This window comes from Patella vulgata, chromosome 3, assembly GCF_932274485.2.
Source record: "Patella vulgata chromosome 3, xgPatVulg1.2, whole genome shotgun sequence".
Lineage (NCBI taxonomy): Eukaryota > Metazoa > Mollusca > Gastropoda > Patellidae > Patella > Patella vulgata.
This window is the reverse complement of record NC_065881.2, coordinates 17,107,540-17,134,357: the sequence shown is the minus strand read 5'-3', so window position 1 is coordinate 17,134,357 and position 26,818 is coordinate 17,107,540. Positions and strand designations below refer to the sequence as shown.

General features: G+C 34.8%; 1 protein-coding gene across 1 annotated transcript in view; it reads right to left on the bottom strand.

The window, feature by feature from the left end:
• LOC126816801 (DDB1- and CUL4-associated factor 11) overlaps positions 1-26,798 on the bottom strand; it is a 31,030-nt gene extending 4,232 nt beyond the window's left edge. Inside the window, exons 1-10 of the mRNA XM_050543521.2 lie at positions 26,708-26,798; positions 22,583-22,713; positions 11,682-11,776; positions 9,555-9,586; positions 6,190-6,291; positions 5,976-6,040; positions 4,597-4,697; positions 2,979-3,078; positions 2,393-2,436; positions 1,257-1,380 (exon numbers count right to left, since the gene is read on the bottom strand). Of these exons, the coding sequence (XP_050399478.2) occupies positions 1,257-1,380; positions 2,393-2,436; positions 2,979-3,078; positions 4,597-4,697; positions 5,976-6,040; positions 6,190-6,291; positions 9,555-9,586; positions 11,682-11,776; positions 22,583-22,677 (758 nt within the window). The 5' untranslated portion in view covers positions 22,678-22,713; positions 26,708-26,798. The remainder of the gene's footprint in view (positions 1-1,256; positions 1,381-2,392; positions 2,437-2,978; positions 3,079-4,596; positions 4,698-5,975; positions 6,041-6,189; positions 6,292-9,554; positions 9,587-11,681; positions 11,777-22,582; positions 22,714-26,707) is intronic.
• Positions 26,799-26,818: the final 20 nt, after the last annotated feature.

The window sequence follows — 26,818 nt, the reverse complement described above, 5'->3', positions numbered from 1 at the left end:
CCACATATAAACAACCATCATTTGCCCAGGTAGAGAAAAAAAAACACATATAAACAAACCATCATTTGCCCTGGTAGAGAAAAAAAAACCACATATAAACAACCATCATTTGCCCTGGTAGAGAAAAAAAAAACACATATAAACAACCATCATTTGCCCTGGTAGAGAAAAAAAAACACATATAAACAACCATCATTTGCCCTGGTAGAGAAAAAAAACCACATATAAACACCCATCATTTGCCCTGGTAGAGAAAAAAAACCTGGACTTGTAACTTATCTCTCTTCTTTTAGCTTTTCTTTTATGTAAATCTACCAAAATATTTATTATTCTTATACAACAGTATATTTTGACAGGTGCATTATTCCATAATTTCTTTAAAGGCCCATTCTATTGGACTCTCACAGCACACCATTTATTACGACATCAATTATGTATCGAATTGCATCAACCTATGTACTTATCTGTTGATTTTATAGACATTGGCTAAGCTGATTTGGGATTTAATCGGTCCATAGAAAAACTGTGATCAACCATTTACTGATATGACAAACAATTTGATCAACCAAATAAAATATGATAAAAAGTTTCCATTTGTCAAAATCCTATATTTAAGCTTATTTATTTTTATAAAAAATACCAATCTGATTAAAACAGAGATCCTATTTCGTTTCATTTTTATAGTTCAAAATCTCGTTTTACTTGTCTTTACTACACTAGGATCTGGAAGAGTTGTTATCATTGACGTGTTCTGAATAGTGTGAGGTATTAGCCAATGAAACTGTCTGTTACGGCGAGCTTTAGGCGTGTTTTGCCCATAACTGTGGGTAATCCACTAGTAACATCAATGCTGATTGGTTAAGCAAAGTCTGAAGTCATAGGGTCAAAAGCTGCTCGTATGACCTCTGACGTGACCTATCGCAACAACCGGTCAGATCTTCATGTAGTGTAGGCCATCGAAAGCATAAAAAACAAAACGAAATATAGATCTGTATTTTAATCAGATTGAAAAAATACTGGCGTGTGTAGAGAAGAACCTTGCGATTCACAGAGTTGTTTGGATGGGACGAAATCTGATGTCTGCCCTTGTTCAACTGGAGTGAATGTAAAAGAACTCTTGATAATTGGGTTTTGATTATGAGTAGTTGAAAACACTGCTCTCCAGGCAAAATTCTTCTCCCAAAACATATGTTAGTCTCAAAATAAGAAAAGAATTCTATTGATAAGATGTGAAAAATAGGGTTTTTTTTACTTACCCACCCAATATTTCTGAATTATCAGAAGAAAATGTAAGTGAAAATAAACAAAAACTGTGTTCCCCCGGAGTTAGATTTAAGGCCTCATGAACTTCATGGTCACCATATATATTGCATAGATGAACTGAAATATATCAGTGTAAATTTGTTTAAAATTAATGGGATTATACTGAATATAAATTTATTATTTTGGGTTGGGCAAGAAGTTCCTCAGGATTTTCCAGCTGGTTGTCAGTGGTGCAACTGATAGCTTGAAAAGGAACTAGTCACCCAGATGAAACAAAAAAAACAAGGTGTGGTGTATACCGATATCAGCATGTTAAAGATCCCTTGACAGTTAGATATCAAAATAAGAACGTACTGAATATAAACTTATCATTCCTGGTTTACAAGCTGCTTACCCTCAGACAGAGAACCAGGCATGAACCAGGCAAGAAACAGTCTCTAGCAGGGCTTCCACTTCAAAATTTTCACTGTCAGTCATTTTTGATAACGCACGAAAACTTTTCAAAATAAATTCATTTCATGTTTTTTATTCATGGTAGGGTATTGTGAATTCACGTGTCTATACCACTTTGTCAGCAAGGTGTACACAAAAAATTAAATTTTGGACTTAAAACTGAAATAGTAGTAAGACTTAGGATAGCTATTTATTAATGAAATATTCCCTTTTGGCTACCTAAATAATCAAAATAGCTGAATTGACCATAGTAAAATCATCCGCCTAGCTTACACGTATTACCATGTGCTCTATAGAAAACACACTGACCTGGATAATTTTGAGTTGTAACTTGTAATACAATAACTTCAAAATGAAGATAAATATATAATTATCCATGGCATATTTCTCACATTTATCGGTTTTAGATCATCTCTTACATCATTACTGACCGCAGAATTGTAACATAAATCCTAATAATGAATAACTAAATGACAAACAGATAACTAACTTCACAGCTAGCAACACTATCGTCCCTTAGAATATTGTTGTGTATAATAAGAGTAACCATACAGTATATACACAATGTTTTTATTTTGTTGATGTAAATTGTTGGAAATCGACACTTATACCATGACTTTGGTATATTCAAACACATAACAGGAAGATTGTAAGTAACAAATAAAATTATACTTACTACAATCTGACCAACTGGAATATATTAAATAGTTGCCATCTGGACTAAAAAAAAAGAACAAAAACAAACAAGACTTAGACATGAACATCCTTCACACTTGTAAGCTATACCAAAATCAACGTCAAAATTGATTAAATCTGAGAAATTTCTAATCAGGAAACAACAAAACTGCTATAATATATAGGTTCTTGTGTTTACAAAGTTTCATAAAGATATCTTGAGATATGCTCTGTAAAGAAAACGTGATGGACAGACAGATGTAGCCCATTTCAATATCCTCCTTTAACTTCCTTTGGCAGGATATATAATCAATAACATAAAAAATTAATTAATCTGAAAGTGGAATTATGATTAGAATAGAATTCCTCAAAAGGAGGAGAAAATTCGACAGAGATCTCAACAACATGACCAGTTAAGTGCTTAAAAGTCTTTGCAGATAGGGGAAGTAACTCTAAATTTTGATTAATATCTTACTTAGGACTAGAACCTGCCAAACATATTCCAACAAGTCTCGAAAACTCTGATCTAGATAGCTGGACAGTGGTGGCGACAAGTATAAAAAGTATAATCATAAAGTAATTATTACCTAAACGCTGTATCTAAAACACTCCAGCCTACATCTCTGGCTCGTATCGTTTTTAATAATTTAAACGATCTGTCGGTTTTATACACTCTTATATTCTGATCTGTCAATATATAATAACAACCATGTCAATATATTATAACAACCATGTTAATATATAATAACAACAATGTCAATATATAATAACCCATTAAGTCAATATATAATAACAACCAAGCCATATATCAGGTGGCCCAGAAAAAAAAAGTACATTATTCAAAGTGGAATATTGCACCTATATCATTAACATTTCACATGTGGTACAATATAGATGTTGGACATCTTCACTCTAAGTTGCATGTCCATCACTCAAATAGTGTTAACATAGTATATACAAGTCTTAAAAAAGAATGTTAACTCATGTTTTTCCAGACTGAGAAGTCACATCACCTCAGTTTTGAAAGATATGTTAGTTTTATGGCATGTAAAATTGACCAATGGGTCTCTAGATAGTTCAGTCAATTATTAACTCATGTGGTCATGACCGGCATATATTGCTGAGCTGGAACCCATGATTCATAATAATAATTTGAGTGTTACACACTAACATTATTTATGGAGTAACAATTGCTGGTTTATTAACATGCAACGTTTTGATGATGATACTCTCGTCTCTATCAAGCAAATCGAAACGTTGAATGTTAAGATAAAGCAAATATTTGCTTGATAAAGACGATAGTATCATCATTGAAACGTTGCATGTTAATAAACCAGTAATTGTTACTCCATAAATAGTGTTAGTGTCTTACTGTTCAATTACTAAATGCCACGTAAAGAAAACCAGCGGCTGCCAGGCAGGATACGCCCACATTTTCTAGAGATGGATAGAGAACAAGCTAAAAAAAAAGTGATTTTTCCTACAATCAAGGGCCATAATTCAGGAAATTACAATTCGATATGCGCAAATATCGAGAGGAACCGAGATCTTTGTGTTATAAACTTACATTTCAAGTTTCAACAAAATCGGATAAAAATTGTGACCTCTATAGGGTCCACAACCTTGATATACCATATTTTTACACTATTTGAGAACGAACGGCGGTCATTTTGTCTGTCAATTTTGGGCCGATTTACAAGAAATTCGAACTCAGCCATCCTTAGGGTGTAACGGTGATATAATAATACGTTTTTTTAAATCGGATAAAAATTATGAGCTCTATTGGGTCCACAAGCTAAAAACGCGATTTTTCGTACAATCAGGGGCCATAATTCAGGAAGTTACGGTCCGATATGCACAAATATCAAAAGGAACCGAGATCGTTGGGTTATAAACTTACATTTTAAGTCTCAACAAAATCGGATTAAAATTGTGACCTCTGTAGGGTCCACAACCTTGATATACCATATTTTTACGCTATTTGAGAACGAACGGCGGCCATTTTGTCTGTCAATTTTGGGCCGATTTTCCAGGAAATTCAAACTCAGCCATCCTTAGGGTGTAACGGTGATATAATAATACGTTTTTTTAAATCGGATAAAAATTATGAGCTCGCTGGACGGACAGGGGCGACGACAATATACGTCCACATGAAAATGTGGGCGTATAAAAATTTGAGTGTTGATATTTATAAAATCCACATACCTTGTGATGCAGACAAGAATATATTGCCATCTTGTGAATATGTACCACAGAACGCTTTCTGACTATATGTTGCCACAGTTCTTACACGATTAGGAAGAAATCTGAAACATGAAATTATAATTGTTCATCAGAGATTTTTATTTAATGCCACTGATCCTCATTTGAGAGAATTTTAATCCCTTGTAAACTACAATATTGTAAAAGTTGAATCTCTAAAATTTTATGAATCTTAAAGGACAATATTGGTGCCAGTCATTATCACATGTGATAGAACCGGTTAAACACGTTCCAAATATTATTTTTTCACAGAGATCATTGCTACGATAGATGGGTAATCAATGTTTCAACAATAGGAAGTGATGAACGCAAAAGGAAAACACGAGTTATCCCTCTATAAAACTGGCAGAAGTGACGGGTGATAACAGATACATGGGCGAATTTCTGCTCACTAATAATTCCTTCGAAGACCAAAAGTTGTTGTATGGGACTGTGAAAGGATATCTGACAATTCATAAACAAAATTGACTGTCACTAGATAAGAGAACATGAAAGAAAAATAGAAAAAGTCCGTGCATTACTATGTTTTTATAAGTATAGAAAGAATAAACACCTGTGAATGTACGGACTGTTTCTATTTTTCTCGTGTTCTCTTATCTAATGACATTCAATTACTTTTTTGAATTGTCAGATATACTCTTACAGTCTCATATAACAACCTTTGATCTTCGAACGAATTTTAAGTGAGCAGAAATTCGCCCATGTATCTGTTATCACGCGTCACTTCAGCCAGTTTTATAGAGGGATAACTCTAAAATGAATATCATTCCAAAAATGGTTCAATTACATTCAGTATTTACTAAGATGAATTTAAAATTTCGCAAAATCCGGCATCCAGTAACACTTTATGTGTTGGGTAAAATCATTTGATGCGTCCATTTTTAATCTAATTGAATCCAAGCTGGGGGGGTGGGGTGGGGGGATTGCCGAATGGTTAGCATGTGTGCGCTGTATCATAAGGCCTGTCGTTGAATCAACTGGATTGGTTTCGAATCCCCAGTTGTACGTGACAAGGAGTAGGGTCGCCTTGTCCAGCCTCGTGGGTTTTCTTCGGGTCCTCCGGTTTCCTCCCACTGCTAAAGACACCTACGCACAAGCGAATTATTGAAAAAAAATTAAAACCATATGTTAGTCCCGAAATGACCTAGTTTGTGTCGAGTGGACGTTAAACCCCATCTCTTTCTCTATCTCTCTTGAATTAAGCTAAATAAACATAAATAGTATATTTTTAGCATGATTTAAGAAGTGGAAAATTTGATATTTACAAAATAAATGCAAATGACCACAGGGACATTAATTTCTACTGTTCATACAAAACCTACTTTGAGTTTATGACACATAAATCTCCCTGTGTGAATTTCTGATGTCTGCTTAAACCAATTTCTCTCTGAAAATATACAATTAGGCACTGGTTTACTTGCCAAATACTGTTCCAGAAATCATTATTCAGTTGTATGTAAAATACACATCACATGTGACCAGATTTCTCTTTAAAATTTAACATTAAAAAAAACTTTCAAATATAAATTATTTCACCTTTTGAATAAGTTCTGTCAGAGATTTCGTGTTAGATCGTTCGTCTCTTCTTGGGTGAAATCGACCTGATTTTACTTTTACATCTTGTAATACAAAATTACTCTGAAAAATACAGATTATAGACAAAAAATTATCAAACAATTTGACACGTTTGTAAAACATATATGCAGGATGGACGGCCTGACAAGGATAGCAGGCTAGTCATTCGGATGGCACAAAAAACTGAGGTCCCATGTACACATTGGTGTGCCCTTAAAAGATCCTGTGACAGTTGGAATTCAATATAAAAGTAGGCCGTAGTGCCACTGTCCAGGCAAAATTTCCCTCATAGCACACTGTATGGCATATGCCCGTCTTCATTAGCCCAGTTATGAGCAGAACAGCAGGACGTTAAACCCCATTTCATTTCATTTTGTAAAACATATATTTTAATTTTTGAATATTTAATAAGTTTCATTTATGTAATAAACTGTAATGAGATAGTATCCGACAAGTACATATCTAGCAACTGTACCAGATATTTTTTATTTTACACCAGTAAGATATCAATAAATATCATAAAGAAGAAGGGAAAGAAATGGGGGTTTAACGTCCACTTGACACAAACTAGGTCATTTCAGGACTAACATATGGTTCAATTTTATTTTGATAATTTGCTTGTGCGGATGGGTCTTTAGCAGTGGGAGGAAACCGAGGACCCGGAGAAAACCCACGAGGTTGTACAGGCGACTCTACTTCTTGTCACATACAACCGAGGAATCGAAACCACATTAGTTGACTCAATGACAGACCTTATGATACAATGCACGCACTAACCATTTGGCCATCCAATGCCCCGCATAAAGAATGAAACTCTGTACCTGACGTATTATGACATATTGACAGACACCAGATAACAAGAACTGAGTCTGACATAGAGTGTATTTGAGCCTTTCAACTTTCAGGGGTTTTGATTATAGTGAAAAATCATTTTGTTTAAAATTTCAAAACTTCAAAAATATGGAAGCAAAAGCTTTCGAGAAGAGAGCAACCATGTATTTTTATTTTGTTTTTAAATTATTTTCTGTTTCCCCGCAAAATTGGAAGAAAATTTTCAACAGGTTTTCCCCAAACATCAAAAGTTCAAATTAATGTGGGTTGACAATTTCAATGACATGTTTTATTTCCAGACATGATTTCAATTTTAATACTCCAACATTATGAAATACAATGGGTTTGAAATTATGTCTGGACAAAAAATTCCAACTGCTAAGGGAACTTTTGACTTTTTTTGTGGGTGTCCAATCTAAACGAATAGGCACTGTTCCTTGCCACAGATAGAGAAGCCATGTTAGAAGATGTTGTGGGATTTTCTCATCCAAAACCGGAATCAAACCCAGAATCTCCTGGTTAGTGAATGAATACCTTACTCACTGTGCCACTACGACTGTCTCCCACCACCCCCTATTCTAGATCATTCTTATTTTTCATTAGCTCTGCTCTATGTTTACATTGAGTGAACATACTTGTACATCAAATGGAATCAATGATGCTAAATAAGGATCCATTATTGTAAAGTAATCATTGTGGCTTAGTGTGTCATTACAAGCAAAGACGATAAAACAAACACAAAGATGCAATTATCACTATTTACAGTTTCAATCCACACCTTTTGTAAGTTAAAGATGTGGAGATTAAAACATCAGGTGGTCCTCATCCAGGTCATCATAACCTCAACCACCTTGACCTTGAACAGTGGGTCACACGTGTCTCTCCTTAGCAATAGGATCACACAGACAGAGATGAATGGACAATTTTATCTCAAACAATTTATTCTGGGTTCCATGACAATGAAATTTTTGAAAATTATGTGCAGTAGCATGCCTTCATTTTATAATTCTCACGAAATGGCTTTTAATATAAACTCATTACAAAAGAGGAGTAAGATCACTGAATAAAGGTTCATCCGTGGGAAAGTCAATTAATACAAGGGTTTTCCCTGTTAATATTAGTTTAAAAAAACACACACACACACAGACCATCAGACCCGTCAACCCCTCAGAGCTGAAATGCAGTAGGGTAGTGTAAAAAATGCAGTAGAAACCATGATTTGGCAGTAGATTTTCAAAAACGCGTAAATTCGCACTTCCAAGGGTGATTAATTTAGAAATGATACACTAAACTGCAGGCCCAACAATACAAAAATTGCATTAAATGGGTAATAGATAAAATATACACAAGCAATGGTACCATATCTAAAATTATTTATGTAATTATACCAAAATTGAATATGTAGCCCACAGAAAGAAATAATTAGTAATGTAAAAAATAATTAAAATTTCCAGTCCAGTAGTACTGGCAGTAACATATTTCTTTTGTTTTAAATTAGTTTTGCATAACGACTAAATATTGATATCGATTTAATCATGCCCCCCATGGCGATTATCCTCTCAATGGACAGGATTTCTTTCTCCCGTGATTGCGTAAATTTGCTTTTACATTTACTCGAGAGAGTGTTCCATGTAAGTCAGAATCGGAGACACGTAAATTGGTCGCTACCGGTATTTGTTTAGTTTATCGCTACGCATTTTAAGAGTATTTGGAACACGTGCCAATAATTATATCCACTTTATTTACTCTAAAATAGATTGAAAAGAATTTGAGAACAAATCTCTTAGTTAAATTACACCTTACAATATCCTAAATCGATGCTGATAACCGAAAGTCGCGATCTTTATTGTTTACATGCAAAGAGTTGCTTCCCTTAGTTCAATAGTTTTGGCAAGAAAATTAAAAAACTATTTGTTTGAAAATGCGGTAGAAATCTATTGCCGCGTAGTAGAGCGGTACATGAGGCTTTTTTGCGGCAGTTTACCGCGTGATGCGGTAGAGTTGACAGGTTTGGGTCTGCAGACCATACTAATTCAAAGTTTTGTTCTTTGGGAACACCTATTAATATTTGGTTGCCTTTTTCTTAAATTTAAAAACAAATTATAATTGGTTGCTCTTGCTTGAACTTTTGTTCTTTCGAGGTATGGTATGCCTATTAAAAATTTGATTACCATTATTAGAGTAAAAAAAAAAATGATCTAAAACTAGTGGTCTTCTCAAAAGCTTTTAGTTCAAATTTTTAATTTTTGAAGTTTTAAACAACACATTGTTTATGAGACTCAAATGCTATTTATTTATCAAAACCCTGTAGAGCTAAAAATTAAATTGATTCGGCCAAATGTAAAACTTAAGCATCCTATTATCATATACAATGTATTAAATTATCATATTCTTTTACGTATATACTAAATACGTAAAGGCAATCATAATTTTTTTATATTTTTTTTTGTTTTTTTTTTTGAAGATGTATCTTTAGAAAAATCTAGCAAACTTACTTTTAGTGAACTCAAATCTGTTGTCAGTTCACCTAAAACAATAAGAGTAGATAACGATTTCCATTAGAAGATATATTTTTCTGGTAAACTTAAGAATGTCAACAAAAAAAATCAATATATTGCAATATGAATTGTGGAAGACTGTATTGCAAAACAAAATTTGGTACTTTAATATTTTTACTTCACTTTCAATTAATTTTCAAATAGATAAGTTTTTCTTCAATTTAATATTGAAACGGTATTAAATTCATGAAAACAAAGGCATAAGAAAGGTTGCTTTTTTTTGTAAAATATTGATATGTTTTGACCTTTATTTACTATATTGAAATCTAATTTGGATTTTACGATAATATAATTAAGGATTCTATTTCTAATATTTTATCTAAATGCCTATAAAAATATTTGAAATTACTCAAATTGATATTATATTATATATTGTGATACACTATAAGAACAGTAATATAGTGCATTACGATTTCCAGTCGAAATACACAGCCCTAAAAAAACAGATTTGCTACTTTTGTCAAAATATCTAAAGTATATCTACCTAACTGTCTTGAGAAAGGTGAACAAACAAGAATGACTGAGATCACTTACTTTAGTACCATACCTGGAGCCTGATTCACAAAAACTTTAAAGACTGCAACCTTTTCACTGGCAAAGAGCTAAAATTTCTACTAGGATTTTCACTCCCAACATATGAAAAGGTTGCTTCTTTAAAATATTTTCACTTAAGTTTTTGCGATAAGCGCCAAGGCTCGGAAACAATGGTTTCAGTTGTACCTGACAAAATATCAGGAAATGAACTAGTAGACTGGGAGCCTAGGGGGTCAACCTAGCTGAAAAGTGTACCAATTTTCTCCTATATGGTATCAATGTATGTATATCTGGTATCATCAGAATGTAAGCCTGCTGGGTTTCTGGTGGTGGGTGTGGTGTTCCATGCCCTAAATGCCATGACCCCCAACTAGGCTAGATTAGCTCAAAAGTGTACCAAATGAAAATCGTACAGCAGTGTAACGTACATCTTCAGGTATTACAAAAACACTCTGACAGACATGTCTAGTGGTAGGGTACCCCTGACAGAGCTATGTAATTGCCAGACATTTGTAGTGGTGGAGTATCCCTGACAAGAGTTATCTAATATTTAGACCAAAGCTAGGCTAGATTAGCTGAAATCTGTACCACCTAAAACAGCTTTGGAGTTGTTCAGTACCACCACATGAGTCATGAATGACCACTGCCAGACAGTTTGTGCCGTGAGGCTAAAAATGCGTTTTTGAAAAATAAAATTGTTCCTACAACCGCAGTTTATCGCCTCTTCCATATGTGCTAGGTATAAGTATTCCACGCATCCTGGCACAATTTTTAATTTTTTGGACCACAGGAACAGTGCCGACTAATCTATCCTAGTTGGGGGTTGTGTTATTTTGGGCGTGTCTGTAAGGGGCAACCCACCGCACAAACTGTCTGGCAGTGGTCATTCATGATTCCTGTGGTGGTATTGAACAACTCCAAAGCTGTTTTAGGTGGTACAGATTTGAGCTAATCTAGCCTAGCTTTAGTCTGGAAATGAGATAACTCTTGTCAGGGATACTCCATCACTACAAATATCTGGCAATTACATAGCTCTGTCAGGGGTACCCCACTACTAGAAATGTCTGGAATACCACACCCACCACCAGAAACCCGGCAGACTTACATTCTGATGATACCAGATATACATACATTGATACCATATAGGAGAAAATTGGTACACTTTTCAGCTAGGTTAACCCCCTGTGCTCCCGCTCTATAGCTAGTAGCATATGATATTTTTAACTTTGTGCCAGGCATATACTAAAGGTATCATTAAAAACACTGAAAAAAAACAATACTGTGGCTAACAAAAGGACAGGCACCAGAAGAGTTGTACCTGACAAAACCATATTTGTGCAAGACAATGTCTTGGGACCGGTGCCTTTTTTCCAGGCTTGTACCATACTTTTATCAACTTTGATCAAATCTTAATACATTGCCTATAATTTTATCAACTTTGATCAAATCTTGATACATTACCAGTTTTTCCCCCAAAGTAATTCATTCTACATGACAATTTATTGATACTATAAAGTAAAAACATCTTACCCGTGGTCGGATCTCTGGTTCCGGACTGTTCCCCCTCCGATCCAGAATCCTCTTCAGACAGCGCTTCATCCGAGGATGATATTCGTACTTGTCCGCTAAAAATATAACAGACAGATTAGCTGCCAGGTAAAAAAAAGAAATACACCTCCTTACAGCTTTGTCGTCTAAGTAATAATTGTCATTAAAACTAATGCAAAAATTTAAACCATACAGGGTATCCTACTAATTAGTAGTTTTCTTAGGTCTGACTAATGGTTAACAGCAGTGATGGGATTTTAAACATTTTCTTGTCAGACATTTTTACCGAAAATAAAGGGGCATAACTTTTGTCGTTATTAAGCAGGCGGTTTCAGACCACAATTAAAAATCATGTGTCAACAAAATATTCAAATTCGTATGTAATAAAAAAAATAGGTGCACCTCGTTATTTTTCATATTTAATTCCCGATTTATGTCAGTAACATTCCTACAAAATTACGTGTTGTCGTAATATGATAGAATAAAAGCGTGCCGCTAATGTCGATCCTTACATTTGTTAAAATTCACCTCCAAAATTACCGTATTTTGGGGGGGCATAAGTCGATACTTTTTTCAGCAGAAGTCTGGCAATCGTCTTATATTCTGTTTTGGCTTCTACATGGATGGAGGTAAAAAAAAACCAGACATCCCGAAAAATTTTTTGCAGTGACCGTCGCTCCACGATACCGAGCTAGTGACATCATCTGCTAAAAAATAGCACTCGCACGCGCTATCGTGTAAAACAATTAACTAATTACATGTACACTATTCCATATCATAGTGTCTTTGAATGGCTTTCATTTAGTAATTTGTTTTTTTTAACCAATTGTATATAAGCATCCGTAACTTGTTTGATTGTATCATTGCGTGATAATGGTGAAAGTACCCTATGAAATGTTTCAGTTTATAAACCTAGTGAATGCTATCCATATTTCAAAATTCATAAGCATGCAAGTTTGAAAATTATCTTTGCAATTCTAATCTCTGAATATGATTTGAGGGATTGTTATTGCTGTAACTTTCACAGTATAAAGAACATTGGATTCAAAATCCATCAAATAATGATCATTGGCATTAACATATTAATTCTTCCTTGTATTAGTTATGAAATAAAAAATGAAATGAAATGGGGTTTATCGTCCTACTGTTCTGCTCCGACTGGGCTAATGAAGACAGGCATACAGCATACAGTGTGCTGTGAGGGGAATTTTGCCTGGGCAGCGGCACTATGGCCTACTCTTATATCGAATTCCAACTGCCAAGGGATCTTTTATGTGTGTTCCAATGTATACACAGAATCTCGTTTTTTTGTCACATCCGTACAACTAGACATCTGTCCTTGTCAGGCCCTCTGTCCTGCACCACTGACATGGGGAAATCACATCGGAAAATCCTGATGAACTTCATATTAGTTATCTTGCAAATTTCATGTAAATCAGATATTTATTCAATTTATATGATTTAACGAAAGGATAAAAATTCAATAAGATTCCTCGTCTCCCATACAATAATCAGACATGGTTGACAGTTTTCAACGACCAAATTACATTGTGGGCAGAAAGAAAATCGTGTCATAATAACCTTGAATATTTCAATAATATCATGGCTCATTCATAAAAACCAATAAAACCTATCTAACTTACACAGATTTACATATTGAATTCACGTGTATACGATTTTAACTACCAGGATATACATTCATAAAACCTATCTAACTTACACTAATTTACATACTGAATTCACGTGTATACAATTTTAACTACCAGGATACGTTCATAATAGGGAAATGAAATGGGGTTTAACGTCATACTGTTCTGCTCCTATACTGGGCTAATGAAGACGGGCATACACCATACAGTGTGCTATGAGGGAATTTTGCCCAGACAGCGGCACCACAGCCTACTCTTATATCAAATTCCAACAGTCAAGGGATCTTTTACGTGCACGCAAATGTGTAACAGGACCTCGGTTTTTCATCCATCCGAACGACTAGACAGCTGTCATTGTCAGGCCCTCCTCCCTGCATCACTGACAAGGGGGAACATAATATCAGTGAAATTGTGAAGGATGTGTTGGGCTTGTAAATACAGTCTTTTAAACTCTATACTATGATCTCTCCTATTTTTTATGAATAAGAAATTAATCTCAAAATATAAACTCAGCATCATATGGCTCGGTTTCCAATCATAAATGTTTAAATTTGGTAAATTAAAATCACTAAAGTAAGATTATGATAATTCAAACTGAGAAATAAAAAATTGCTAGCTACAGTACGACTTTATTTAAGATTATTTCACGCTTTCATTTTTTTTTTAACATGACTACGACATGGAAGCTGTGCCATGTAATACTGTATATAAAACAAATGCTCTGTGCTATATGCAGTTTTCTTTCTCTAAATACAGTAAAGTTCTTTATTCAATTCCGATATTTAATTTATTTAAAAAATTTGACTGCCATAGCCATGTTTGAAAATGGGTTTTCAAAATATGTTTAGTTTTACTAAAGTTAGTACGATAAAAAACATAGTCTCCATTATCCATTTCATGATTAAATTATGAATGGAAGTCGAACAGCAAATCGGAACCAAATCCAATAAACATCGCAGGCTAGCGATGACATCGAGAGTTGATTAGGATCTGGATAAGTTAATTAATGTCTAATTAATAAGTTAGATACCATTTAAGTCCCAAGGAAAGACCTGCAATAGGCAGATTTAGCTCTTGCATAATGTATGTTTAAATAAATTACTAATATGAGTTATAGTTTAATGTACTATCTAAAGGATTATTATCGTCATCAATATTAAGAAGTGACAGTATCCTCTACCAATAAGGTAAATATTGCTTGTCTATATTTATTTCCTTGAAAACGTTGAGAATACTCTTTGAAACATCGCTTACATAAATTAGTAATTGTTCTTCCATATGTGTTATACATGTAGCTTAAATTGCTCAATGCTCTATCCAGTTATGAAATGCCGGTAATGGATTATATATGCTTACTTATGGCTAGATCACTTATAGCTGTCTCCATCATGCATTCTGCTACTGATGATTGCATTTTGAAAAGAATTCACAAATTACGTTTTTTAAATCACAGTTTTAATAGTTTTCTGTACAAAGTTTATAAAATCCATATCCACCAAGAAACCAGTTAATATATCTCTAATGCACTGCATAATACCACTTGGCTAAATAATCATTCAGTTAGAAAAGAAATCACCTAAAATTACAGTGTCACACATTCTAGCACTAGTTTGTTTTATCCACAAAGTATCAGTTTCACTAAGCACATGTGCAAGATTACAAAGTGTGCAATGACTACCGATACAACAATGGACATTTTCATGGCCACCAAGATATGACCAGTCAAATTGCATTATCTGAAGACCGTAGAAAATTTTGATTATGAAAATAGATCCAGCACATATTTTGGCTGAGTCATACTAGCTGTGTACGAGACCATGTGCAGACTCTATCTGTTAGTTGAGTAACGATAAGGGTTGGGTTCAACCTTATATAAACAGCATAGTTTACTTGATATTGACTTAACACAGGAGATATGACAATAATTTTAAACTACCAACGTCATAAGATGATCGGACCAACGATGTATATTGACTATACGTGATTAATGGTCGATATCAACAAAAGTCTTAAGAACATTAGCTGTCGTCCATTCAAAATTCTTATAATGCAAGATCAATTATGTAAATATGTCAATTATCCGTGCAACTGTACTAGAGAATAAAGTTAATTACATGAGATAAACTCTATAAAGTATAATCACTAGATGCAAATCTAATTAAAACTCAGAGAGAAAGAGAAATGGGGGTTTAACATCCACTTGACACAAACTAATTCATTTGCGGGACTAACACATGGTTCAATTTTATTTCAATAATTCGCTTGTACGTAGGGTCTTTAGCAGTGGAAAGAAAACAGAGGACCCGAGAAAACCCACGAGGTTGGACAGGCGACCCTAATCCTTGTCACGTACAACCAGGGAATCAAAACCACGCCCGCTGACTCAATGACAGACCTTGTGATACCTTTCTGCTATTCAACCCCCACCCCCCCAATTAAAGCTGAACACATATGCACTTAGGCCGGTTGCCATGCAACGAAACATAAACCTGTAACAACTAATTCGAACGAGCATCTGCAAAAGTCGTTGCATATTTATTCTCGGGGAATTTAAAAGCTACTAAAATAAAATCTGATCAAGAGTAAACAATCCATGAAGTAATTATCAGAAATAATTAAAATTTGAATGGCGTCTATTTCCACATCTGAATGACAAGGCAACACATTTCCTGTAAATGACGCAGACAGCAACTCAGGTCTAGTGAGGGACGGGCTTGAAAACTACGGAAGCCCCCAAATGCAATAACCATTCATAAAACAACTTATATAGATATTGAATAAAAACACCTCATAATTATATTATTTTAAACTGGTTTTTTAAAGGAAAATCAGCTGTTATGTAAATACAAAGAGGGTTGGAGGGGCGGGGGAATGTCCACACAACACAAACTAGATCATTTCAGTTTGTTTTAATAATTCGCATAGGGGTCTTTAGCAGTGGGAGGAATCTGGAGGAACCTGGAGAAAACTCACACAGCTAGACAAATGATCCTACTCCTTGTCACGTACTAGTGTGGGATCGAAACTAAACCACTTGAATCAATGACATATCTTATGATCTAAAGCCAATGTATTGGAAAATTTGGCCACCCAACTCCCCTCCCCACCTCACCCCAAGCTTACAACAAACATATTTTAAAAATAAATTTTTTGCTTCTCTAGAATAAGAATTTTTCATCTAGTTTGATTATTTCTAAGTCACTAACAAATGAAATGGGGTTTAACGTCCTACTGTTCTGCTCCTATACTGGGCTAATGAAGATGGGCATACGCCATACAGTGTGCTATGACGGAAATTTTGCCCGGGCAGTGGCACTATCGCCTACTCTTATATCGAATTCCAACTGCAAAGCGATCTTTTACGTGCATTCTAATGTATGCACGGGACCTCGGTTTTTCGTCTCATCCGAAGGACTAGACAGCTGTCCTTGTCAGGCCCTCCGTCCTGCATCACTGACAAGGGGGAACCACGCTGGAAAATCTGGATGAACTTTCTCGGCCAATGCAGGGATTGAACAAGCGACCTCCAGGCTAGTGAACCAGTGTCTTACCCACTTAGCCACGTGATCCCCAAGTCACTAACAAAGGATTTCAAAGATTTTTTTTAAAATGTCATTCTAGGGTCGTCATTGTTAGGGTAATTTCAAGTGTAAAAATGTTGTAGTTTTATTGAAAAATCAACTTAATAACCCACCAATTGGAGCATTACAAACAAACCAAAAATAGCCCATTGTGTTTTATGGATATCTATAAAATTCCAGTGCAGATAAACTTAATGTTGTATAAACAGCTACTCATACATTTTTTAAAGAAATATTCTTTTTTATTTATGATATCATGTGAGTTTAAACAGCTATCCATACATTTTTTAAAGAAATATTTATGATATTACGTGGGGTTTTATTTGTTTGTTTTTTTGCTCTCTTAACAGCGATCTACTTTTATTTTGAATGTAATTGCCAGGAGTTATTTTATGTGCACACTAATGTGCATTCATGGTGAACCTGCTGTATAACACTAGGGTATAAATAACAAGCCAACAGTGAGGCTGATGTCCCCCGCCAAAATACCAAAATAAATAGATGACACATTAATTTATCGCACATTTATTTTTTTTAAAGTATCAAGCAATCAAACTGATTATCAACTATACACTTAAGTTTCATCACTCTCTATCAAAGTTATCTTGTCCTAAAGCATCAACCAACAAGGCATTGACCTAATCAACACATACACCAAGTTTGAACATTCTAGCTCAATTAGGAAGAGAGTTATCGTGCCCCAAAGTATCAACCAATCAAATTGCTTATCTCCGCTTACCCTAAGCGGAAAATGCTCATCTAATCAAATTGCTTATCTCTGCTTACCCTAAGCGGAAAATGCTCATCTTCGAACTCCATCAAGGCATTGACCTAATCAACACATACACCAAGTTTGAACATTCTAGCTCAATTAGGAAGAGAGTTATCGTGCCCCAAAGTATCAACCAATCAAATTGCTTATCTCTGCTTACCCTAAGCGGAAAATGCTCATCTTCGAACTCCATCAAGGCATTGACCTAATAAACACATACACCAAGTTTGAACATTCTAGCTCAATTAAAAGTTATCGTGTCCCAAAGCATCAACCAATCAAATTGCTTATCTCTGCTTACCCTAAGCGGAAAATGCTCATCTTCGAACTCCATCAAGGCATTGACCTAATCAACACATACACCAAGTTTGAACATTCTAGCCCAATTAGGAAGAGAGTTATCGTGTCCCAAAGCATCAACCAATCAAATTGCTTATCTCTGCTTACCCTAAGCGGAAAATGCTCATCTTCGAACTCCATCAAGGCATTGACCTAATAAACACATACACCAAGTTTGAACATTCTAGCTCAATTAGGAAGAGAGTTATTGTGTCCCAAAAAGTGTGACGGACAGACAGACGGACGGACAAACGGACGAACCCATTTTAATAGTCCCCTGCTTTCTTCGAAAGGCGGGGGACAAAAAAACACTGAAGAAAGACAACTCTGTGCCCTGACAAAATAAACTGAAATGGTTTTAATGTCCTACTTTTCTGCTCCGACTGGGCTAATGAGGGAAATTTGGCCAAGACAGCGGCACTATGGCCTACTCTATATTGAATTTCCAACTACAAAGGGTTCTTTTACGTGCACGCCAATGTGTACACAGGACCTCAGTTTTTCGTCCCGTCTAAACAGCTATACGTTGTTAGTCTCCGAATGACCAAAGCTAATGAAGACAGACATATGCCATATAGTGTGTTATGAGGGAAATTTTGCCCTGACAGCGGCACTATGGCCTACTCTATATTGAATTTCCAACTGCAAAGGGTTCTTTTACATGTATGCCAATGTGTACACAGGACCTCAGTTTTTCGTATCATCCGAACAACTATACCAGGTCCTCTGTCCTGCACCACAGACAGGGGGGAACCACGTTGGAAAATCCCAATGAACCTTCTTGGTCAACACCGGGATCGAACACAGGACCTTAATTGAGATTAGCAAGCCAACATCTTAATCACTGAGCCACTGTGGCTCCTATATCTTTTGAGAACTTTCAAAGTCAAACAGTTTTGAATTTGTCGACCAATTTTTACTGACAACAATAATTAGACATATATGCAAGATCTTGTAAAATGACCGGGAATGAGGAAAATTTTTGCTTGGATAGCAGCCCAATCAGATTAAAATACAGGTCTATATTTCGTTTCTTCTTTTATACTTTCGATGGCCTACACTACATGAAGATCTGACCGGTTGTAGCGATAGGTCATGTCAGAGATCATACGCCTAAAGCTCGCCGTAACAGGCCGTTTCATTGGCTAATCCCTCACACCATTCAGAACACGTCAATAATAACAATTCTTCCAGATCCTAGTGTAGTAAAAACAAGTAAAATGAAATTTTGAACTATAAAAACAAAACTAAAAAGGATCTGTGTTTTAATCAGATTGATAGCAGCCTTGTTTTCTACCTTTCATAAAATTTCAACAGTAGACCTCAGTTTTTGGGGCCCATTCAAATGTCTAGGCAACACTGACAAGGGGAAATCAGGATGAAAAATCCTGTGGAACATTCACTGCCAACACTAGGATCGAATCTGGGACCTGCTGGCTAATGAACCAGCACAAAAACCCTGAGCCACTGTATCTATCTTTAAAACTCTCTGTATATTTGTATAGTGACAAGGCATATTTCTGCTGACCTCAATATAAAGAGGTTAGTATGAGCTACATAATATAAACTGGATTAAATCAATTCTTACTGTCTGATAGTGATACACAATTTTAAAGAGAAATTCTTTAAATCTGTTTAAATAATGATAATAAGTCTGTTTTTTATTTCACCTCATATAACCTGTCTGTCCTGTCATGTCAAACAGTGCTCTAAAATCCTAGTAATATAAAGCTTAAAACCTCAACAAGCAGGAAGTATTACATGATAGCTGTTTGGTTATAGTATTTATCAATCTGTTTTACAGAGATAATAGGAAGGCTTTCTTATAACTCTGTGAAAGATGACTGACCTCTTTAAGTTCAACTAGCTTCTACATATCGTAAACTGGTCCAGTCAGAGATTCTTTTTACTCATTTTATATACCGATTTACATTAAATAGGAAATGTTTTTTATCCAGATATATATACTTCAAACACCTTTATTTCTTTTTCTAATACTTCTAAAAATGTTCTAGAATTTAATTTGCCGAAGGAAAACGCTTGTAAATAGGACACTCATTATCAAAATTGAATGGTCAGCTTTAAACTGGACACAAGTACAAATTAGATAATTTTGGGTAATTTTAAATAATTTTTACAAATTTTTAAACAAAGATTTGATATTGAATGAATGTGAAAGAAATTAGTGTAAAATACACAAGACTAAATGATACACGGGTTACAGTGTTTTCTGTACACGCAAATCTGTACATGGGACCTTGGGTTTTTTTTTGTCCCATCCGAACGACTAGATGCTATCCTTTCCAGGCCCTTCAACCTGCACAACTGACAAGGAGGAAGCAAAACCAAGAGCAAACCCAAAACCTGGTTGGTGAGCATGCGTGTTATCAAGACACCACAACTCCTCCTAAGCAGTATAAAGGGGACTGCTAAGACAGAAATGAATACAGATTGTATTTTGTGTATTAGTTTTTAAATGTAATACTAAAAAATAAACATTCTGCAGAAATAAGTAATAGACAATATTGTCAGAAATAGAATGTCTTAAAATCTTGAGAGAAAACAATACCCCAATGATCACTGTTTATAGATAAGATGGCTTTATAGATTTGGACTAGCAGGAAATTTCTGCAGACCAGCAATTGGAAATAAAAATGAAATTGGCTTAAATTGTGTCCCACTTTTCTGCACCAACCAAGCTAATGAAACCAGGCAAAGCCATGCAGTGTGCTGACAATGGCAATTCTGCCTACTCTTCCTTGAATTACAACTGTCATGAAATCGTTTACATGCACACAAAACTGTACACAGGAACACAGTTTTTCAACCTATCAGAAGAACTAGGCACTGTTATGCACCGTTGATAAGGGGACACCTTGGTGGAAAATCCAGAGGAACTTTATTGGCCATCACCGGGACTGAACCCCGAATCTCCTGGTTGTGAGCTAGTGCACCAAATGGGGTTTAACGTCCGACTAGGCTAATGAAGATAGGCATATGCCATACAGTGTGCTATGAGGGAAATTTGCCTGGACAGCGGTACTGAGTTCCAACTGTCAACGGTTCTTTTACATGCACGCCGATGTATACATAGGACCTTGTCCTCCCAGGTCCTCCGTCCTGCATTACTGACAAGCTAGAACCATGCTGGAAAATCGTGATACACACAAAGAATGACTGTTCTTTAATAACCTATATCTATTTAAGATAACAGAAATGCTTGGTAATAAAGGGAACCTATATTCTTCTTTATCTCACATCCAATATACAAAATAATCTCAAATCTGAATAACATGTCTCCGAATTGTTCAACTGCAATTTTAAGTATGGTTATAAATAAATGAAGTGAAATATGGTTTAACATTCTACTTTACTCCTTTATTCGAGCAAACAATAAAGACTGGCATATGCCAAGCAGTAGCGAATTTTGCTAGGACAGCAACATTTGTTCCTATTCTACATCGAATTGTAACTGTCATGGATTCTTTTGCATGTACATGTATGACAATGTGTATATCTGGTCCAATAAGAACTACAAGATGCTGCAACCTGCACTGACAAAGGGACACCACAGTGAAAATTCCTGATCAAACTCTGGATCACATGGTTAATGAGCAAGTGCCTTATTCACTGAGCCCCCATGGCTTCATTATTTGTTGTGCAGTAATCACTAAACTTGGCTCAACCACTTAGTTTAAAGGGCTCTTATTTACAGTCAGCGAGAGAGAGAGAGAAATGGGGTTTAATGTCCACTCGACACAAACTAGGTCAGTTCAGGACTAACACATGGTTCAATTTTATTTCAATAATTCGCTTGCGTGTAGGGGTCTTTAGCAGTGGGAGGAAACTGGAGGACCTGGAGAAAACCCACGAGGTTGGACAGGCGAAGTAGCAATTGAGTACATTAGATATTGATATTTGATATTATCACCCAATAATACATTTTACAGTAGATATCGCTTGAGTAATAAATTTCATAATCTACTGCGATATCTCCTTAAGACATTTTATTTATTTTCAAAGAACAGTTCATTTCTTATTAAAAGTAACTTCTTTTTTTATTAAAAATGAACTATTGTTATTTAATTGACCTTGATGGAAACACTGGGTCAATATAAAGGACTTTGCAATGGTTGAATTGAATTGCTGTCAAAAAATGATGTATCACTACGCCGTAATGTAATCAGGTTCAGTAAAAGTGAAATCTACAGCAAAGAATTATATTTATTTATTTGTGCATGTAAGAAAGGATTGGGTGATAAATAAAATCTTCTACTCGTCTTTTCTGATATCAATAAATATCAACACTTGTCAATAAAGTAAAAAAAAACTTGGTAGAGCCTCAGGTTTTTTTTTTTACTTTATCAACTTTTGTTGATATTTTTTGATATTTTTTTATTCTCTATTTGTCTGAAAAACGCAAAATGACAATCAGCAGCTTCAAGGCATTATTAGGTTACAGGTTCCACACAATCAATTAACAGTCCAATTTCTCTTACTTTCAAAGGGTGTACGTATTAATATATAAAATAGAGCCAATACCTGCGAACCAAATAAGCTATTATTGATGGCAAATCATTTTCTTCATCCATAGGTTCACTATCACTCATTCTACGGCGTGAACTCCTCAGTCCCATAAATACATCTGTTAGATAGACTTCACTCTAAAACATCTAAAAATATACAAATGATATTATCCTAAATATCTCTTCTCTCTAATATATTAAAAATTATACATATGTCAGCTAAACTTCTCTCTATAACATCTAAAAATATACAAATGATAATATTAGGCATGTAAATACATCTTCTCTCTGTAAAAAAATCTAAAAATATACATCTGTCAGATAGACTTCTCTCTATCTATAACATCTAAAAATATACAAATAATATTATTATCTATCAGATAGACTTCACTTTTTAACATCTAAATATATACAATAAAATAAAAATATTAGAAAATCCAAAGGAAGATTATATCATTTTGGATACATCATTATAACAATACATTTGAATTATAAAACAAAAATAATGATATCATATCGACAAGACAACAAGAGACAAAATAAATTACAAATAAGTTATATTTTCCTCATCCACACAAAAACACAGACACATGAAAGTAATGGAATACAAAAATTCACCCAAATCTAAAAATAAATTTAAAATTTATTACATATCTATTGTCAATTCTAGAAATAAAAAAAATAAAATACAAATAACAGAACTTCCAAATCAATATTACTAAAAATATCACTGTGGATATATAGTAATATACAGGTATCTCTATGTAATAGACATGATTACAAGAGAATACAAAAAAATCACCCCATATCTAAAAATACATTCAAAACTAATATATTGCCATATGTTTACCAATACCATGATGACATAGCAATTTTGCATTTATTTATCTTTAAAGTTAAGGGAGCAATATCTCTTTGATTTAGGTCAGAATAAAGCAATGAACTGGTTTGATTTTTTTATTCATTTGTGATGGACCAAGCTCGATACGATTGTAAATTATTGCGTTGATCTAATGTTATTTGATTCTATACAATTCAATTTTTGTTTCAAAGGACTAAGTGGTAGTCATTTACTTTTCTAATATTAGTTAAAATTTTGGCATTCAGGTTTGGTTGGCTGAATGGTAAACATGTGAGTGTTGGATCATAAGATCTATCATTGCGCCAAATGGCTTGGTTTTGATTCCCCGCTTGTACGTGACAAGCAGTGGGGTCGTCTGTCCAACCATTGTGGGATTTCTTTGGGTCCCCCGGTTTCCTTCTGCTTCTAAAGACCACAACACACAACCAAATTATTGAAATAAAATTAAACCATATGTTAGTCATGAAATGACCTACATTGTAAGTTTGTGTCAAGTAGTTGTTAAACCCAACCCTATTTCTCTCTCTCTTCCTCCCCCGTGTGACAGTGGAAAACAACATCTGTTATATCTCAATACTGGCTTTATCTACAGGCACCAACATTGTCAACTCGCAAAAAAAAAAAAACTCCACATAAAATCCATGCAAATCAACAGTTTTATTTTTGACCCCAAATACAAATTTCCCGATCGATCATCTGGCCAAAATCGTAAAAAGCTATCAGAGACCTGGGACAGGTCAGATATTTTGGAGTGGGAAAACCAGTGATGATCACTACACAATATAACAATCATACTTTCATTGCAATCTAATGGTTAGCATGTGCGCGCTGTATCATAAGGTCGGTCATTGAGTCAGCTGGCGTGGTTTCCATTCCCCGGTTGTACATGACAAGGAGTAGGGTCGCCTGTCCAACCTCATGGTTTTTTTCTGGGTCCTCTGGTTTCCTCCCACTGCTAAAGACCCCTACGCGCAAGCGAATTATTGAAATAAAATTGAACCATGTGTTAGTCCCGAATTGACCTACTTTGTGTCAAGAGGACGTTAAACCCCATCTCTCTCTCTCTTCTTTATTCATTGCAATCTAATTCAAAACACGATATAGCATGGTTGCTGAACATGATCAGCACATTCACTGCAACAGTTTGATAGCGGATAAAGGGCATAGCCTAACAACAGGCCTTAACTAATTTTATGGACACATTTAAAGTGAAACAAAATAACCGCAATGTAACAAAAAAGTGAAATTGTATTAATGTAACACTACATGGACTGTAATAGAAAAGTCACCTCATCAACAGTGAAAGAAGACAGTAACAATGTTCCTCGCCAAGGTGCATTGAATATACATTCAATATGGTACAGCACAAAAGAAGTAAAAACTGACATCTTCGCAGTTTTTTTTTTCATTTATTGGTTCCTTAATAGATAAAACAGGCATCGCAGAGAAGATCAAGGCCTGCACAGAATAATGAATAACATGTGTAATTCTTGCGGCCTAAGCCTAGAGGCTAGACTACTCAGCCAAGTGACCTTCGATTCATTTTGGTTCTTTATTTGTCAATACCCCTCGGCACAGTAAATATACCCCATTGGGCAACTAGTAAGAAAAAGACTCAAGCGATGTCTGGTGAGATAACATTTGATGTTTATTGTAACAATGCCCATTTCAGGCCGCATGCTGCATACATATTATAAATAGTAATATAACAGATAAATAAGTATGTGAATAATATGATATATTGAAATAACAATAGGGACTGCACACTTGCTGGGTTCCAATTCCAAAGACTTACCTTACAGGTCCAGGACTGTACAGCGCAGTGGATGCTTATAACTGGCCCCCGGATCCATTCACTTGATATTATATTTGTTTATTATTTGCAATATCTATATTCTGTCTTGTCCACAGGTTTATCTTGTAGATTTTGTTTTGCGTGTAGTGCGGTCCTACTGCACTTGCTATTATTTTTGCCTGAATAATCATGACTGTATGTAGGCACCAGATCTTAACCGTGATACAGGGATATTTTTGCCCAATGCGTATGATCAACTAATTTAAATAATAGCATGGTTCCACCACTCCTTATAAACTGTACAAGTGTGCTGTGTGTTTTCTTTTGACTAGTTATTGTATTTACTATCGTGCTATATTCATTGTTATAAAATTGTTTTTGTTTTTACATTAAATCTATAACTCTATTGCATATCTAATTATCCAATCATAAAATTACAAGTGTTAATAGACATGTGCAATGAAATAACAGTTATATTTAATCTACCCTTCATCATGTAACATTTATCTGTTGTATATACTCCATTGCCTTAATTTATTGTCTTAACTATAATAATAATCACCTCCCATATTCGGTTAATATCGCAACTACTTAGTCAGCTTATTGATCGTTTAACATAGGGGTTTCTTTTCTTACTTTTGTATATTGTTACCAAATTGTGTCACAACCCTTTGATCTAATTGTTTTAAGGTATGGTTTCCATTTTTGTTGTTAAGACATCCTCACTGGCCATGGACTATAAGTTAATTAACTCTCTATCTGCTATTGTATATCTTAATAAGTGTTGGTGTAGGCCTTTGATCATGTTGTTGCTATGTATGGTTTCGGTTATGTTGTTGTATTTTGTCTATATATATTTGCCTCATACCTGTTTTACTGTATTAGCTTGATAACGTTGAGAGAATACTCTACGAAACGTCGCCTTAAATACACTAGTAGCTGTTTTCCATAAGTATGTGTTTTGTTGTTATCTTTAGTGTTGTCAACACTTCAGCCTAGCTACTCCCTAACACTCTCACTTGACAAAATTTAATTGGTCATACTCAAAATCAAGACTTTCCTTGATTAGGTCAAAAAGACTTGAGATTCTTGTAAACAAAATTAAATAGATAAGGGGCCGATGTGATAGTATTAGTACTACATTAGTAGGCCTACCATATCATGATATTGGTGCTACTGCACTTTCACAAATATCTAAATTAAATAGTTACATCCAGTAATTATTAATGACAGTTGGTAACAGTTATAAACTAGGCCCTATAGAGTCCTTGATTGAGACTAGATATGGTCAAAACCTAGGACTCATAGGAGTGACAGACCAGAATAAATACATGTCATTGCCTCTATATTAATTATATTAAAATACATGGCCATCGGGGACAACATATATTATAGTCTAGTCAAGTAACACTCCACATTAGGAACTTTCGTTGGCTTTAAAATAAAAAAAAATTAATTAGTAAACATGGTTAAGCTAATCTCACCTTAATGTTAGGCTCATAAATTGCTTTTTAACAAGAAATCATTACAAAATAGCTCATTATTATGTAAACAACTAGATGGGTGTAAAGGGAGGTCACTCTAGTTTTGTTATA